This window comes from Miscanthus floridulus, chromosome 16 (assembly GCF_019320115.1).
Source record: "Miscanthus floridulus cultivar M001 chromosome 16, ASM1932011v1, whole genome shotgun sequence".
In the NCBI taxonomy this organism is placed as follows: domain Eukaryota; kingdom Viridiplantae; phylum Streptophyta; class Magnoliopsida; order Poales; family Poaceae; genus Miscanthus; species Miscanthus floridulus.
Window position 1 is genome coordinate 102,246,560 of NC_089595.1, and position 17,316 is coordinate 102,263,875.

Genomic DNA, 17,316 nt, shown 5'->3' on the forward strand with positions numbered 1-17,316 from the left:
ACATACATAGTTTATTACCCCGCAAAACACATAGCCCTACGCCTCTACACAGTATTTTCCTTGGTTAACGAGGCGACTTGTTCCCTAGTTTTGTGCTTATTTTTGAAAATCTTTCTGTTCCTTTCCTTCCAAAGTTCCACACAATGTAGATAACCACTCCATTAAACGTTCTACGTTCTTGCTTTGGAACCTTGCTCGCCACATTTTCCCACCACTCAGCAAGGCACTGTGGGTCTTATTGGGGCAGCTGCACTTCGAAATTTTCCGAGGATAAAACTTGGCTCCAGACGGCTCTAACGAAGAGGCATAGTAGAGATAGATGTAGTCCTATCTCCAATGGTTCATTACACAACACACAATGTTTTTGACGTGGCCATCCTCTCTTTTGCAGGTTATTTGTCGTGAGGATTTTATCATGTATTAGTATCCAGACATGCACTTTGCATTTATTTTCCGCCCTTGCCTTCCAAATGAGCTTAGCCTGGAACCTGCAATGTGCTCCTCGGAACTGTATCCTATACGCCGAACATGTGTAATAGTTTCCATCAATCATCCATCTCCAAACTATGGAGTCCTACACATCGGGCGTCAGCTGCACACCCTGAAGCCTGATCCAGAGGGCGACAAATTCTTATGTGTACAGATATTGTGATTCGCGTCCTAAGGGATATGATCCAGTTACCATTTTATAGCTCCTGGTGAACTGTCACGTTCTTTCTGCGTACTAGCTCCAAAAGGTGGGGCGCAATGTATCACACCCTCTAGCCAATTATGATACCAGAAACATGTCTGGATGCTATCCCCAATTGCTATCTTGGTTGAGGCATTAAGAGCAGTGGGTCCAGATCATTGCATGCGGTGATCTAGCAGTGAATCTTGCTGGGTCCTCCGCTGCGTCTGGTTGGTCTGCCGGATCTGAGGCCGGCTCAGCTAGCGACGAAGATCCTGGGTAGGTTCACGGGCGTCAGCTGCCGATCTCTCTAGTCGGCGGAGCCGCGTAAGCAACGATGAGGTCTCATTTGGCAGCCCGATCCAAAGTTGTCAAGTGTCAATTCTTCTCATGGTGCGAGCAACTGCAAATTACTCTTGCAGGATACAAGAGATGTGGTCTTTAAACCGCAGGATACAAGAGAGGTGGTCTTTAAACCGCGAAATGAGATGTGGTCTTTAAGGGCGCGTTTGCGACCCTGGCCCGGAGGCCTGGCTACGCCCGTGGGCTACAAGTTGCCATGTTTGTGGTCGATGGCCCGCAAGCAAGCCTGGCTTCGTAGAGCAACACTCGACCTCTCCGCTTGGCTCTCTAGAAACGACCGAAACCCTCGTTTCTTCGGAGCCGAGCTCATCTGCGATGCACGCGGGCGATTTTGGGCGGTGGCGGGGTGGCTTGTGTGGGCTCTGGCGGGAAGGGGAGACGTCTTCGCGCGCGTCCCCGCTCTCCGCTCCCGCTCTGGCCACCGCGCGCGAAGCGAAATGGCGGTGATTTCGCCGGCCTTTATATACGGGTTCCCACTCTCCACTCTTTCCTTTTTCCACTCGGTGCTTGCTCTTCCACCTCCCTCGTGAGAGACCGGTGGTGAGTTGTGGTGCGTGGCGGCGACGGCGACCTCCAGCTGGTTGTGGGTTAGGTCACTGGCGCCAAGTTTCTTCGCCGTGTCCCCGCTCCGACGGCTGCTGGGACTCCGTGGCAGCGGTGTTCCTCTTCTTCTCCGTCCGCATCTGCTTCATCTTTTTCCCAATCTGCATCCTCTACTTCCAGATCTGCCTCCTCTCCGTTGTTTGGACCCTGAGCCAAGGTGAAATCGACCCCCAATCTTCTTTTTTGTGGTGCTTCTTGAACCTATTAGGGTTTCTTGTTCGTTGCTGTTCATGATCTGTTAGGGTTTCATACTTGTTATAACTGTTTCATGCTCCTATTAGGGTTACTTGTACCTTGCTGTTCTTGATCTGTTGGGCTCGTGATTTGTTAGGATTATTGATCTGTTTCAGATTTGTATTGTACCTTGCTGTTCATAACTGTTTGATGCAGTTGTTAGTGTTACTTGTACCTTGCTGTTCTTGATCTATTAGGGATGTTGATCTGTTTCTGATTACTATTGCTTTGAGTTTTTTGTTCCATCATTGGTCGATGATGTTGTCCACATTTAGTATTGGGAGGCATCACATACAAGATGCAGCCGTGCTTTTGTTGGCATGCATTCATTTCACATTCATGTTGATGCCTAGCAAGGTACATTAAGCTGAAATCATGTTACATTTTTACATGCTTGTAGATGGATCTGTCTTTGAGCTGTGACATGCTGTGTAGGAAGGCAGCTGCCTTGACTGTTGTTATGGTTACATTTGTATCCACTAGGCTAAAAAGGAAAACCCCTGAACCTAAAACCCCACTGCCTGATCCTATAGCACTGGCCTTGATTAGGGATGAAAATGAACAGCACAGATAGAGAACACTGAGAATGATATAAAATTCCACTGATTCAGAGTGTATTTCTATGATTAGGATGAAGAGAATTGCTTTTTTTAAGTTAGTAAGAACTTTTAGAGAGAGGAGTCTTGTCACTGATAGGGAGGGGGTGTCAGTAGAAGAGCAGGTTGTCATGTTTTTACATGTTGTAGGGCACAACCAAAGATTTAGGGTTGTCCATCAGTCCTTTAGGAGGTCCATCCAAACTGTCCACAAGCACTTCCATTAGGTGTTGTATGCTGTGGGTGAGCTTAGGAATGAAATGATAAAGCCAGCTAGCACTACCACTCACCCAAAGATTCTTGGAAGCCATACATGAAATCCATATTTTAAGGTAATTGTATACCTTGGGTTCATTAGTTACATTAGACTTGTTGCAATGACTGACCCATGCTTTTTAGGATGTCATTGGCTTTATAGATGGCACTCATTTCCTAGCAAGGGTTCCTAGGCTCATGCAACAAGCTTTTAGGGGTAGGAAAAATGATCCCACCCAAAATGTGATGGTAGCTGTGAATTGTGATCTAAAATTCACTTATGTCCTGGCTGGCTAGAAGGGCTCTGCCCATGATACAACTGTTTTGGCAGATGCTGTAGCCAGAGAAGATGGCTTGAGTTTGCTAGAAGGTAATTGCACACCAACACTAATTACATATTCCATGGCCTATTAACACACTCTCTCACAGTAGATGTCTTGTGTAGGTAAAATGTTCTTAGTAGATGCTGGGTATGCATGCAAAAATGGTTTCCTACCTCCCTACAGGGGGGTTAGGTACCATTTGTCTGAGTATGGCCCAAGGAACAGGCCCACCAATGCAAGGGAGCTCTACAACCTTAGGCACTCATCACTTAGAGTGACTATGGAGAGGGCTATAGGTGCACTGAAGGGCAGGTTTAGGATCTTGGACAATAAACCCTTCCACAAGTATAGGACACAAGTGAAGCTTGTAGTTGCCTGTGTCATTTTGCATAACTGGATCCTAGGTTTTGGCATTAATGAAGTAGTGCCTGATGAGTAAGGTTTCACTACTTCTGCTGATCTAACCAACCTGCCTTCAGCCCATCTGGACCAAGTCTCTGTTGACATGGCTGAAATAAGGGATGCCATTTGCAATGCTATGTGGGAAGGGAGGGGAACAAACACTAGTTGATGTAATATGTTCTTGATTTTAGTTTCTGTACCCTGCTATGGAACTCATGTGTGTGTCATGGTGATGTAATAATTTGGTGGACAAAGCTGAGACCAATTTTATGCTTCATTCATTCTGTTCTTGAAACATTCTGTTCTTCATGATCTGTCAGTCTGTGGTTAGTTCATACAACTGTTAATATTGTTGTCAGTCTATTCTTGACTAATTCTGTTGTTGATTTCATTACATGCCAGTCCTAGGATGGATTTAGGTGCATTTGAGGGTGGGTTTGTTGCTGGTACTTCAGTGATGGAGCAGCTCATCAATGGTGGTTCTGCCCCTGTTGTAGCTGGTGCTGGTGCTAGTGCTGCTGCCCCTGTTGCAGCTGGTGCTGGTGCTGGTGCTGCTCCAGGTGTAGCAAACCCTGTTGATGTTGCTGCTCCTATAGCTGGGAATGGGGTTGTGAGGGCAATGAGGTGGACCAACACCACCTCTGGCTTTGTGCTAAGGAGGATGGCTGCCCTTGTTAGTGATGGTAGCAGGCCTGAGAAGATTTTTAAGGACAAAGATGTGAATTCTATGGACAAAGCTCTCAAGCAGTTCTGTGGGGAGGTTGTTAGCCCAACTCAAATGTACAACCACTTGAGGAAGTGGAGGCAGAAATGGGCTAGGGTGAGCAAGTTGAAGGACCTTAGTGCTGCTCTTTGGGATGACCAGGCTCATGCTATCATGCTTGAGCAAGAGCACTACCTTAGCCACTGCAAGGTAGCAGTTTGATCTCGTCTTTGCCTTGACTACCTATATTTGCTTTTCTTAAACTACATTTGCCCAACTCTGCAGGACTATCCTAAAGATGCAGAGTTTCTTAACTGCCCTATTAGGTTCTACACTGAGATGGAGGCTATCTTTGCTAATGCCATGGCCACAGGCAAGTTTGCACTTGGGTCTGGTGAAGCCTTAGGGCAGAACTAGGCTGATAGTGTTGGTGCCAAGGCTGATGGTCCTCCTTTGACCCACACCACAGTTCCCAGTGAACAGGGAGGGGATAGCAAGGCCACTGAACTGCTTCCTACATCCTCAGCTGCTAGCCCAAAGAGGAAGAGAGGGAACTTCTCTGAGGAGGAGATGCTCATGTTGACTAACATGTCAAATGCTGTGAACAATGTGGCCAATGCTCTTAGGGAGATTGGACCTACCCATGTTGATGCCAATCTGTACCTTGCTGTGATGGAGATGCCTGGCTTCAGTGAGGAGGCACTTATTGTTGCCTACACCTTCTTCCTGGACAACAAGGCCCAAGGCAGGGGCTTTGTGAACATAAGTGATGCCCACAGGGCCCTTTGGCTTAGGACCTTCCTGACCAAAAACTACTATGTGTAGTTCCACTACACATGAAGGGCTAGAAGGCCAAGAGGGGGTTGACTGTAGAGATGTATAATTCCTCCATCCCCTCTCACTCATTCTCTCTTCTTTTGACAACAGGACCTTTTGTGCAGTCTGCTTGTTCTTTTGACACCTGACCTTGATGGTGTAGTTTGCCTAGGAGGGTGGCTAACAATAGGCAAGGATTTGGGAACATTTGAGCCATTGGCTGTTGGGCTGAACTTGGTATTATAAGAAACTTATTTGTAGCCTCTGTTGGCTACTTTTTATTTGATAACTAGTTGCCTATTTTTGTTGTTTATGCCTCTGGTGGTAACTGTGGGATTTAAAGGCCTATGATGCATAAAACAAACTTGAGGTGGCTACCTTATTCTTGTTTTGATGGTTTTGTTGTTGTGTTTTCTTCTTTATTTGCCTATCCTTCCATTCTACACTTATGCTCAGTTGTACTCCATAGCAACAACATCCTCTTGTGATGGCTGATGGCAGTGAGTGCAACTGTTGTTTATTTGCCTCTTTATTTGGTTCTTACAATTTTTGGTAGCCACCAATGACTAAACAAGGAAAAAAACAGCTGAGGCTAATTTTTTTATCAAGTTGCTGATGATGTTCACCATCATTCAAATTGAATGGTCGACTGAGGCATGTCATTCAGACCACTTACAAGTTCTACATTTGGTTGGTTTCAAAGAATGCCTCCCTGCTATGTGGTCTTTGAAGGAAAGAAACCTGGGATTTATTTTACATGGTATGAGTGTGCTAAGCAAGTGCTTAGGGAAGAAGGGGCTATCTATCAGAAGTACAACAACTATGATGATGCTCTTAGAGATTTTAATGCAAGGGTACCTCAAGAACCCTTGCTGTTACCAATTCATGCCCCTCATGGGGATGCATCAGCATCCCATGAACTGGTGACAGGTAAGGTTCTGAAATCTATCCTCATTCACCTGTGCTGCAAGGCTGTTGCAAAAATGCTGTCATCTTGATCTTGTTTATGGTTGTAGTTGGTCTGTCACTCAAGTTGTTCATGTGCCACAGCTGTTGTTTTAATTAGGCCGATGATGACACAATAGGATGACTGCATTAGCTGGCTACATGCTTTCTGTTAACTTGTTGCCCTTCTCGGCTTGCCAAACTGTTAAATGTTGTATTTTGGCCAATGATGACACAATAGATCGATGCATTAGCTGGCTACATATCATTTTGCTGCCTCTTATCTGTTTCTGTAAACTTTTTCGTTTGTTGGCTTCAAAACTTGACTGAACCATGCTTCTGTTCTTCTTTACTGACTTTGATTATCCCATGTAGCCAGTAATGCCATGAATTGTTAAATTAGCATGTCTGAGGCCAACTATTTCATGCTGAAACTTTGATTTGTTGTTGTAACGGTTATGGAAGAGCAACCTCATTCTCCTTTCATTCATATCCATTTCTGTTTGTTGTTATGGGCCTGGCCGACCACAGCCAAATGACAAACACTATCTCGGTGTGGTAGTTGGTGGCGGTTAGCCTCTCAGCCCAGCTGCCTCTTCGATGACAAACACAGCCTCGCCTGAGCCGGGCTCACTGGGTACACAGACGCAAACAAGAGTTGTTGCACCACTTGGGCTGGCCAGGCCGGCCAGGTACAGGGTCGCAAACACGCCCTAAACCGCAAAGTACGGCCCGTTCAGTCGGCTTATCAGCTACTACAATATATTTTTTCTCTTCCAACAAAACAGCTTCAGCCGATTTATCAGTCGATTTTAATACTAGCCGAATAATCCGTATTGCCGGCAATACTCAGCATCAGTGCGCAGCACTGTGCGTGTTTTTAGTGCCAATCAGCATAACTATTTTATAGGCTTCTAGATCTTAGTACAGCATAATTCAAACATCCAGCAGGTTCATATTGTTGCTGGTTCGTGAAGAAGTACTGCTGGCTGGTTTGTGTGAGAGAAAAATACTGTTCCAACTGAAAATTTACTATCGTTTACGACAAGCCACAGCCAAACGAACAGGCAGATTGACGGACTGTGCACGGATTTCAGTTACTGTTCCTCCACAGTATAGATTACAAAATGTCCCGTTCAAATTTCACCTGAAAGACACGGCGCAACATCGAGCCAAGACTGATATGCTTTGTATGGATCTGACTTCGAAAGAAAGAGAAACCGCACAAAGGAGCCGGCAAGGAGCTAATAGCACTATTGAGGGTCGGGGATTCAGGATCGTCTTGTGAGCGCTGAGGAAAGCCACTGGCGACCGTCCGGACATCGGAGTCCGATTCGTCCCCATTCCTGTGCCCCCGCCCTATATATAGGAGTAGATAGACAAGGAACTAGGGTAGGAACCACAGATCCCTAATCCGGCCACGCAACGCAGCCTGCCTTTTGCTCCACCCGACTCGATTATTCGTCTCGAGTCTCGACGATTCATGGCCGCTGCGGTAGGAACCGCGCTCCTTCGATCTGTGGCGACCAAGATGAGGGGGATGACCGCCGCCCCCCGCGATCCTGTCTTGGTGACCGCCAGTCTGCCCCAATAGGCTCCCGCCGCGGGCATGTTTGAACAAGGAATCCAAAACGTAGGGATAAGAAAAAACGCAGGAATAAGGTATGACGAAAAATAAAAAACTACGGTATTTCAAAACACAGGAACAGAAAATTTAGGCTGTTTGGAACACAGGAATTTATAACATAAGAATTTATAACAGAAAATCTTCTCTTGCTGGCGTGAGACGGGCGAGTTGCCTCGGGCTTCCGCAAAGGAAGAGAAAACAAGCGATCGGACTGGATTTGATTTTTCCTGTGAAATCTCGTTGCTGCTACAGTGTTTTAGAGGAAAGGGTCTGTCCAATTCCTTTGATCCAAACACCCTGCTCATCTTCCTTTCCTACGTTTTTATTTCCTTCATTTTTCTTATGGAAATCCCGTGATCCAAACGACCCCCTAGACTGTCTCCAACGACCGGATACAAGGCCTATTTCATGTTTGGTAGCGCTATAAGTAAATGATTCAATATCTATTTTTGGCATTCTTCAACGACGAGATCTAAAAGAGAACCCTTTTTGTAAACTAGTATATTGCCCGTGCTAACGCTACGGTAGCGTTTAGAAAAAATAAATCACAAAACTAAAATAAATGACTATGGCTGCCACTATGTATGTTTGGAAGGGATTATGCTGGTAGAAAATTACAAGCGACGAATGACTTCATGTAGTTTGAGATACCATGGTTCATACATGGATTGTTCAATTTACAAACAAACAAAAACACCTAATTTTAGATGGTAATAAGTCCTACTACTCAAAGGGTGGGTTCAACTGACAGTGATTCTTACAATTAAACCATTTGAAGACATACACCACAAAGAAGCACTTAAATTTCTGTCACTATTATCCTTACAACACATATACCATAAGAAATTAGAAGTTTAATTCAGGTCAGTGACCTGGAAGGCCAAACAGAAAACAATCCTTGAGACAATAAATAGCTTGGCGTATGCAGCATGCAAAGACTTACTTTTGTAGTTATTACCGATGCTGGAGTTCTCCATCAAACTTTGCTACAAGCTAACATAACTTGGCTAGTGTACCTCGAATGCAGGGACTGAACTCTTCAGCTATCAGCAGTACTATGAAGGGCACTAAGAACTTTTGGTACAAACAATCTCTTACTCCATACATTAATTTTATCATCCGGATCACTCTGAAATACAAAGAACAGCGGTGTCAAAATTTTATTCATCCCTTGTATGCATCTTATTCCACCATACATCTTGACAAAGATTAACAATACATTTTTTAAAGACTCCTTGTAAGAAAAATAAAAGAGAAGATAGGACAGGGATCGGACAACAGTGTTTAAACTCAGTGTGTGTGAAGATTTACCTGATTGGACTATGCCATCATCATCACTTTCATCACCTTTACCATTGACCTCTGATTCTGAACCTTTACCCTCTACCTCTGCGCTCTGCATGATTATCCTCTCCTTCACTCTCTGAACAGTCTTTGCCACAATCCTATAAGGACGGCGCTGACCTGGAACGAGTGCAGATCAGGCCCAGCAGGATCAAGCCTCCAGTGATCAGTCCCTACAGGCAACAAGGCACAACAAAAGAAAATTATTCAACCCAATGCTCACTGAAGCAAACCACAAACAGCTGAAGGATGAGAGCAGACAGATGCCCACCGTCCAGCTGCAGAGCACAATGTTGATTCACATATACCCATCGATTCCCAATGTACCTGCAGATTAGCACAACGAAGAAGTTGATCCATAGCTCAAACCAACTACCTTTATGTACATCTACTAAAATTTAGACAGTTCGTACCAAAAGAAGGGCTCTTCCACTCTTATCCATGAGAAGGGGCCCAAAGAATGGATCCTGCAATTCCTGTTCCTGCAAAACATAACTGCTATCTCAGCATTACAAGGTTTGGTACTAATGCATGGAACAGAAATAAAATTAGGCAAAAGGTAACCAGAGCTCATCATTATTACCTTACTTTTGAGATCAAAGAGCTGATCAAGTAACATTTGATTCTGCAAACATATCGACCCTTGTCAAATGCAAGCCAAAACAGTGTACTGTAAAAATATATAAACCACACAGTCAGGTTTTCTACCTTTTTGACCTGATATGCTTCAGAGATATCTCTAGGTTGTCCACCGCACCGGGCACCCACGCCGCCAGCTGGGGAACAACAATGCAGGAAACAGATCTCTAAGGAATAAGGATAACATAGTAAGAAAAATCACATGATAAAAGATGCACCAAGGGTATAACTACTGCATACTGAATAAGATTACTGTTTACTAATATTTTTTAATGCTCAAACTTCTAACAGATTAAGACTGAACAATCAACAACTTTGATATTTTTAGAAGAACAAGAAAATCTGAAACACAATTTTATTTATTTTAGGTGCAGCTACATGTCCTAAATCCTAACCATACAGCACTTCATATTGATACATAAGTGTAGGTACGAATTCATTAGTAACAAAACATTCGAACACTCCGCATCATGAATCAGGGATCACTGTAGAAGAGTATGCTTCCAATCTAAATGTATCACAACACAAACTGATTTTATATGGACTGCCAATTGTGCACCACTAAGATACATGAGGAAGACATTTCATGATTCACGGTATAAAATGGGCAAACAAATAAAACATACAGAATACCCCATGAAAACGGGAGAAAGTCCCCTATTAACGGCAACTTGTAAACACCACTTTAACCAAAATGGATCAGGACTAACCTAATAATTTTAAGCGGAATCTCTTGTACAAATGACTTGAAGTATCAACTTTGAAGAATGGTCAACTAAGCAACAAACACTACATGAGTTCATATGCTGCCAGCAGATCCTGAGAAAATTTCAGCTGGTCAAGAAAACCATCATTTGGGCACGCCAACTCAGAAATCTCCTTCAAAGCTTCTAATGCATCTGAAAAAAGCAACATGGGTAAAATTCTTTTATAGTAGATGAAAAGATACATGTTCTCTTTCCAAGAAAAGAGAGTTCAGACCTTCAAGAGATTTGTGTTCTAATCTCATGAGATAAGCAACTATGATGAAAGAACTGCTGTAAATTTGAAATAACGATGAATAAATAAACATACAAAGATGCAAAAGGGAGTTGGTGAACAGTCTTGTTCTAACCAATTTACTAAATAGAGACGCTACATGGGTAAAGTCAAATTCCAATTTACAAATTTCAAGCAGGCAGCAGCCTACTCCAAGTGGTTTGTGTCACAAACATTCAGTTTCATCGCATGCACTACAAATTGGTTTGGTCAAATTGCACACCTTCAAAGCAAATTGGTACTGCTATGCTATTACTACCACGCCCAATCTAATTCCATTGCTAAACATGACTGTTCCGAAGAAGTGATCCTAACTTTACGCACAAAACAAAATCGAAAATGGCAACGCTCCAGATGCCTACCTCCTCGACACCCCAGCAAAGCAATGGACGAGAACACAGGACACCGTCTTGATGACCGACGGGGACGCCGTCTCGGATGGGGCCTAGGAAGGGGAGGGGGAGGAGGACGTGGCGAGCGTCGGAACGGCCGCTCCGTGGTGGCGTCGGCGGCAGGGGAGGGGCCGCCGCGGCAGACACAGCCGGCGCCCATCGTGGGGAAATGGGTCGAGATCGGATTACGGTTCCGCCCCGAGCGGCGGCGATTCGGCGCGGATTGAACGGATCGGGGAGGGGCGCGCCAGATTCAGACGGGGGTGCCGGCATTCGGGCGAGCGGAGGGAGGAGTAGCACGCGTGAACGAGCAGCGCGTTCGGAGGGAGGAGCTCCGCCTGTGGCGGCGTGGTGCCCAGCCGTCCGGCGCTCGCGGCCTCACGCTCAGCGCCTAGTAGCCTGCGCGGCTGCGCCCCTGCCCATCTACCGCCCGGAGCGGCAGCGCGTCCGTGGATCGGCGGTGCCGCGGAGGCTGCAGGCGGCACTCGGGGTTTTTTTTGCGTCTTTCTTTTTTTCCCGTAGATAGCGGGGTTCGAACCTGGACTCTCGCGGTTGGGTTTGCGGATGCTGCGCGTTGCGATGGAGGGCAGACACACTAAACATGAGCCGTCGAATTTGGATGAGTAATGAGAGAGAATGACTAAGAGATAATCTGGTGCATCCATTTTGATGGTGTTATATTTTTAGGGTGTATTCATGGGTGTGGATGTAGCATAGGTCATGACTGTAGAACAGACATTTATTGTGTGGCTATAGATTTATTCTGACTGGTGTATTATAAGGTAGGGTAGATGGGTCTTCAGAAGAGAGGATACTCAAACTTGGGTTATACGTCTCCTGATATCCAAAATAGGTCTTCCATATAGATACTCTGTTGGATGCTATAAGTATTCTATTAGAGACTTATTTTGAATTTGGATCTTCCGATGGGTCTCCTGTTGGAGACGGCCTTAGCTCTTCCTCTCGCCCTAGCGCCGTCGACAACTCTCTCAGAATAAGAATGTTCCAGATCAATTGCACAGTGCAAAGTCTGTACCCATGCCAACTGCATCCAAATTTCTTTGCTTGGCTGTTATTGGCACCTCGGCTTTTTTTTTTAAGGTTGGGTGAAACCGAGATTGGAAGCATTGAGCGACGAAATGGTTGCTCTCGGCAGAGAGAGGTCAATCCTGATCAAAGCTGTGGAGGAGTGCCAAAGGACACACATTAAAGCCCGAGATGATGCAATCGATCCTTCTCAAGCCCAAATCACGCAAGCTTTAGTTGGAGGAGAAGTCGATGCAAGCACCTAGGGCCCGATCTCGGCGGAGGAAGGTCATTGACATCAGAAGCGGCATCGGCGAAGACAGCGGCAGGACAGAACGGGGAGATGGTGCTTGACGATTGGGATTTGTTGGAACTTTTATTTGCTAACGGGCCCCAGATGTATTGCCCAATCCAATTTGTGCTGTCTGTTGTGCTATTTGCGAGCACCTGAGATGCTCAAAGGAATTTTTACATGTTGGACGAGAGTAGTTGCATTGCATGCCTTCTTATTTTTGGTCATATCTATAGTTTAATACACCCAGTTTCTTTATAAAGAGATACACAATGTTTGGTTCGTAGGTGTTTTGTAAGACTTGAATCAATGTTTTCCATTAAGATTTTGAGCTAAATTCATCAAGAAAAAAATAGCACTATTGAGTAACATCGGGAAAAAAATATACTGTAAATAATACTACTGTTACATTTGATTACACGGAGCATCGGAGCTCACTGTTTTTCTAAGCGAGCTAAATGCTTTACAAGGGCATGGATTAGGTACAGCGAGTGATGACACTCGATGGAGGACCAATGCAGCATCCCATACAAGATACAACGGTACCCTGCCCTATAGTTGAAGGTGCCGCTCCAGATTACCTCCCCCACCGGGCAAGACCATGGTGTTCTCGTTGACAACGAAGAATGAACGGCCATGCTATATCTTCTGTTCTAGCGTTTGGTGCAGCTGTACCTTACGTCCATTGGTCCTTGCGTTCATGAGTTTGGACTTCAGGTTGCGCTTCTGGGTGCCTTGGGGCCATTCGACACCTCCTTTCATAGCGCGGACCACATGAGGGTTTAGCAACTCTGGACTCCAGTCCCCAACACTCGGTGAGACTTGGCACACCTCACTGTTCTTGAGATCAGGAGAGCGAGCAGCATTGGGCATCCTGCTGCTTGAAAGCCTACCATTCAGTAACTCAGAACCTGTTTTCCTCCTGCTGTCACCATTTGATGATCTCCAGAGTCGGGCAAAAGAAGATCCCTTCTGGTGTTTTTCTCCCATTGTCGAACAGACACCACTGATGCAACTATTTGATCTGCAGTTTTCACAATTATTTTCTTCCCAGTCGGTTCCACTTGCTGATGCACCGTTTCCTCCACAGAAACCGTTTACCGATGGTTCACTTCCATCAGGTGAATTGCTTGACCCTTGCTCCTCTACATGGCTGACGGTCTCCCATCCACTATCATCGTCATCCTCATTTCTGGCACAAGGTTGAGTGGAATATTTGTTTGCTGGTTTTTCCAGAAAGATGTCAGTTTCAGGACTCACTGTATGGATCTTTGTTGCATGGCTCATGGGAGTATCTCCATTACACTGTCCAATTTCCTTCTCACTAATATCTTCTCTCTGTCTGAGTTCCTCAAACACAGCAAAAATGTCCTCTGAAGGAGGTGGTGGTTTGTACGAGAACTCTTTACCATGAAGCTTCATTGAGCTAATTGCTTCCCTGAGCCTTTCACCATCTCTTACTGTTTCTTTGTTTACACTGCTGCCTCGGTGGAAACTGAGGAAAGCCTCCAGGTTAGCCTGAAGCTCACTCAGCTGTGAATACTTGTTGTCTAATGTCAGTTTAGCATCAACAAGCTTCATCTGTACCCTCTCTTCACGCCAAACCTCTGCCATCTGTAGCATCTTCCTTTCTTCCTCCACCTCATCTCTTATCTTCATTGACTCTTTCTTCAAAGCTTCAACCTCAGCTTTGTCATCCGCAATCTCCTTCGCTAATTCATCACACACCTCCTCCATGAGTTCCCTGGCCTTTCTTTCCTTTTCATAATCTTGAAGATATCGTTTTGCCAATGACTTCAGCTCAGAGAACTCATCCATCAACTTGGAGTTCATGACTTCGGCCCTTTGTCGATTCTTCCTCTCTCGATTCAGATCCCCTTTAACAGCATCTAAGATGCTTCGAACCTTATCATGCTCCCTACTCCTCCAGGAAGCCTTTTCCTCAGCGAGATTCTTCACCAAGTGGTCAAGCTTCTTCTTAGCAGATCGGCTCTCAGCTTCAAGCTCATGAATTCTGTTGCGGGCCTGCATAAGCTCTTCTTTAAGTGCAGAGATTTCTTCATCAGCAGCTGAAGCATGTCGATCACAGAAATCGTAGTCAGCACCGCCCGATGTGTTCAGGCATCGACGGTCCCATTTTGTTGCTACTTCCATTTCAATTCGGGGTGACGGAGAATAAGGTCCAACCTAATTGTAGTTCATAAGCATTTCATCAAATAAGACTGGATCAGAACAGAAGGTGGCTGTCTGTACCAGAAATAATAATTTGTGAAGGAGACATATACCTCACGAATGATGCCATTGCCAAGAGGCTTAGTTCCTGTCCTGCCCTCAAGGACCGCTTTGTAGTAATTGCAACGATCAGGAGTATGCAGATGCCTTGGGCTAGGCTGCAAAATTAATTCCCTGTTAGTTCACCACTAATACTTACTAAGAGTATTTTGCCGGTATTACAGAATTTGCATGCAAAATGGAGTAAAACTTGTCAAAATCCGTCCACCGGGATGTCTTCGTTTCACAACTAAGAGCAGCTAATATCTGGGGACCACACAGGTTACATCCTAACAACAACCCTGTACATTGACACATGGAAATATGGGGATGTCACATATTCAGGCCCAGTTGAAAGAGACATACGGAAAAGAATCCAAAGCAGACTGGAATGATAAGGATCACCAATTGGACCAACTCAGAAGAACGCACTATAATCTAGCATGAAACACAACATGATTGGTCCACAGTCCACACAGACGGAGACTGCTCTTCCTCAAGAAGCCAAAATTTAAGCAGCCTGTAGTTCGGTGCTTGACATGGAAATATCAAATATATCGAGGCAAATCCACGAGAACCATGGAATTACGCAATCACAAAGTGCAAACAATGAGTGTTAATTTCAAGAGCTTACGCTAGTTAACAAAACTGTAACGAAATTTGCACAAGCAACAGCCAATCCCATTGCTAGTGGATCAAAAAAAATTGCCAAGCTTTAGGAACATTCAGCTCAAAAAATCCAGAGAATCGCCCCACCTCTTCCCCCCCCCCCCCCCCCCCCCCCCCCCCCCCCCCCCCCAACAACGACAAAAACCAAAGAAACGTACACTACGACTCAAACAAACGAATACTACGACTCAAACAACGATCACAATTCACAAACCACCCGGCCACTCAGCGTCGTACTCTCATGCTACTGGAAACTGCTTGCACAAAAACGAAGCCCGCTTCGCGGACCTTCGCGGAACACACAACAGAACGGCCACATGAGACCCTAGAAGCCTGGAACGCAACAACGCGCATGGATCTCGAGTCGAGAACAGCAGGCTCACCTCCAACGGTCGCCGCGCTTTCCCGGGCTCCCGCGGCGGCGGGTGCGCCCGCCACAGCGACGCGGCGATCCTCCGCACGGACGCGTTCTCGCGGGGCGGCACGGCGTCCCCGGGCCAACGGAGCGGCGGGGTGGCCGGCGGCGGCGGCGCGTGCGCCGGGGCGAGGGCGCGGCGGGCGGAGGCGAGGGAGGGGCTCTGGACGACGCGCAGCCGGCCGCGGCCGCGGCGAGGCCGGGAGGGGGACGCCTGGCGCGGGGTGGCGGCGGCCCGGCCATGCGCCCGCCTGGCCGGAGACCTCATCGCCACCGGCGACGAGCGGCGGGGTCGTGCCATATGTTCGTCGGCCGCGGCGCGGCTCACCACCGAGACGGCGCCGAGGGCAGTGGCATTGCCCGCGAATAGCGCGCGGGCGGACGGGGTGGGGTGGATTGCGCGCCGCGCGGGTAGGGGTAGGCGCGCGAGATCTACTGCCAGTGGTGGTGGCCCGGCGAGACGACTGGTACTCTATAGTTGTAGGCCTGTGAGGTGAGGAGGCTGGACGCTGGAGAACATGGGCACGGGAAAGAGAAGTGGGGACTGGACTGGAAATATTTCCCCCCCCCCCCCCCCCCCCCCCCCCCCCCCCCCCCCCCCCCCCCCCCCGCCCCCTATTGGGTTGTGGGAGCTGAAATGTTTTTTTTTGGTTGGGGGTGGAAACTGGAATGGTTTTGAGCTGGGTCTGACTTGGTAGGAGCAGTGCTTATATACACAAGACAAGAGTAGAAGCAGTAGAATTTAATTGTTAGGAATTAGGAATTTTATTGCAAGCGGTAACATGAGCATGGTACACGAAGCGTACACACCAATTCAGAATCTTATCTTATTGATCTTGATTTAGAGAGACCGTACATAATGTTAAACTATTGTATTTGTACAATATTCTTGTGCAAGTATCTGCTTTTTGTTAAGTGCCGTTTTACGTGGAGTTATTTTTTTTTCACATTAGCTTTCGGTGATTTTCTCTCAGAGTGAAGTGAAACTAATACCTAAAGTCCTAAACCACACGGTTGCATGAGTACCTTGCTAACTTAACTCGCACACATAAATTAAACTAGCCAAGTCAATTGCTAAAGCACCTCACCGTGTGTTTCTACATTTAGGTGACAGTGAGATTTCAACGGCGCGGCAAGGATAAAAAATACTGTAGATCGGTGGTGGCTGCGATTCCAGACTTGCAGTCTCTGTACTGCATTTGCTCGCTCGGCATCGGCAGACAATCGGAGCGTTGGTGCAGGTGCAGGAGGCGCCACGCCCACTTTGGGTTCTTGTCGAGTTTACACAAAAAAAAAAAAAAAAAGGACCGCGACGCCTGAACGGCACGGCGATCGCGCACACGTGCTTCGATCGATCGTTCCATACAGCCATACTACGGGGGAAGCCTTTTCCTTCATGCATGGTCCAGAGGCAATAGAGAACATGGGTTCACTGGGTGTTTGGTTTCACCAAAATCCAAACTTTGGCACTATGCAAAAAGAAGATTTTTCGTCACATCAAACTTGCAGTACATGTATGGAGTACTAAATGTTGACGAAATAAAAAACTAATTGCATAGTTTGGTTGTACTTTGCGAGACGAACGTTTTGAGCCTAATTAGTCAACGATTGGACAATTATTACCAAATACAAACGAAATGCTACAATGCGCTATAGGAAATCTGCCGCCGCCGATTCGGGCAAACTAAACGAG

At 46.2% G+C, this 17,316-nt stretch overlaps 1 protein-coding gene and 1 long non-coding RNA gene across 2 annotated transcripts; both read right to left on the reverse strand.

The window, feature by feature from the left end:
* Positions 1–9,151: 9,151 nt before the first annotated feature.
* On the reverse strand, positions 9,152–9,627 carry LOC136511881 (uncharacterized). The gene is made up of 4 exons (XR_010772889.1): positions 9,590–9,627; positions 9,465–9,506; positions 9,295–9,376; positions 9,152–9,208 (listed from the first exon to the last, which is right to left on the reverse strand). It is a non-coding gene; the product is annotated as an uncharacterized lncRNA (long non-coding RNA).
* A 2,965-nt stretch (positions 9,628–12,592) lies between these two features.
* Positions 12,593–16,178, reverse strand: LOC136511870 (WEB family protein At5g16730, chloroplastic-like). The gene is made up of 3 exons (XM_066505896.1): positions 15,592–16,178; positions 14,554–14,658; positions 12,593–14,455 (listed from the first exon to the last, which is right to left on the reverse strand). The coding sequence occupies exons 1-3, from the start codon at positions 15,922–15,924 to the stop codon at positions 12,908–12,910; spliced, it is 1,986 nt and encodes a 661-aa protein (XP_066361993.1). The 5' UTR covers positions 15,925–16,178; the 3' UTR covers positions 12,593–12,907.
* Between the last annotated feature and the right edge of the window lie 1,138 nt (positions 16,179–17,316).

Bases quoted from the DNA above. Each gene is read 5' to 3' on its own strand.
- LOC136511870 (XM_066505896.1), bottom strand. From the start codon at position 15,924: ATGGCACGACCCCGCCGCTCGTCGCCGGTGGCGATGAGGTCTCCGGCC. The intron at 14,659-15,591 runs GTGAGCCTGCTG...TTAATTTTGCAG, and splicing joins AAGCGCGGCGACCGTTGGAG to CCTAGCCCAAGGCATCTGCA. The intron at 14,456-14,553 runs GTATATGTCTCC...AACTACAATTAG, and splicing joins GCAATGGCATCATTCGTGAG to GTTGGACCTTATTCTCCGTC.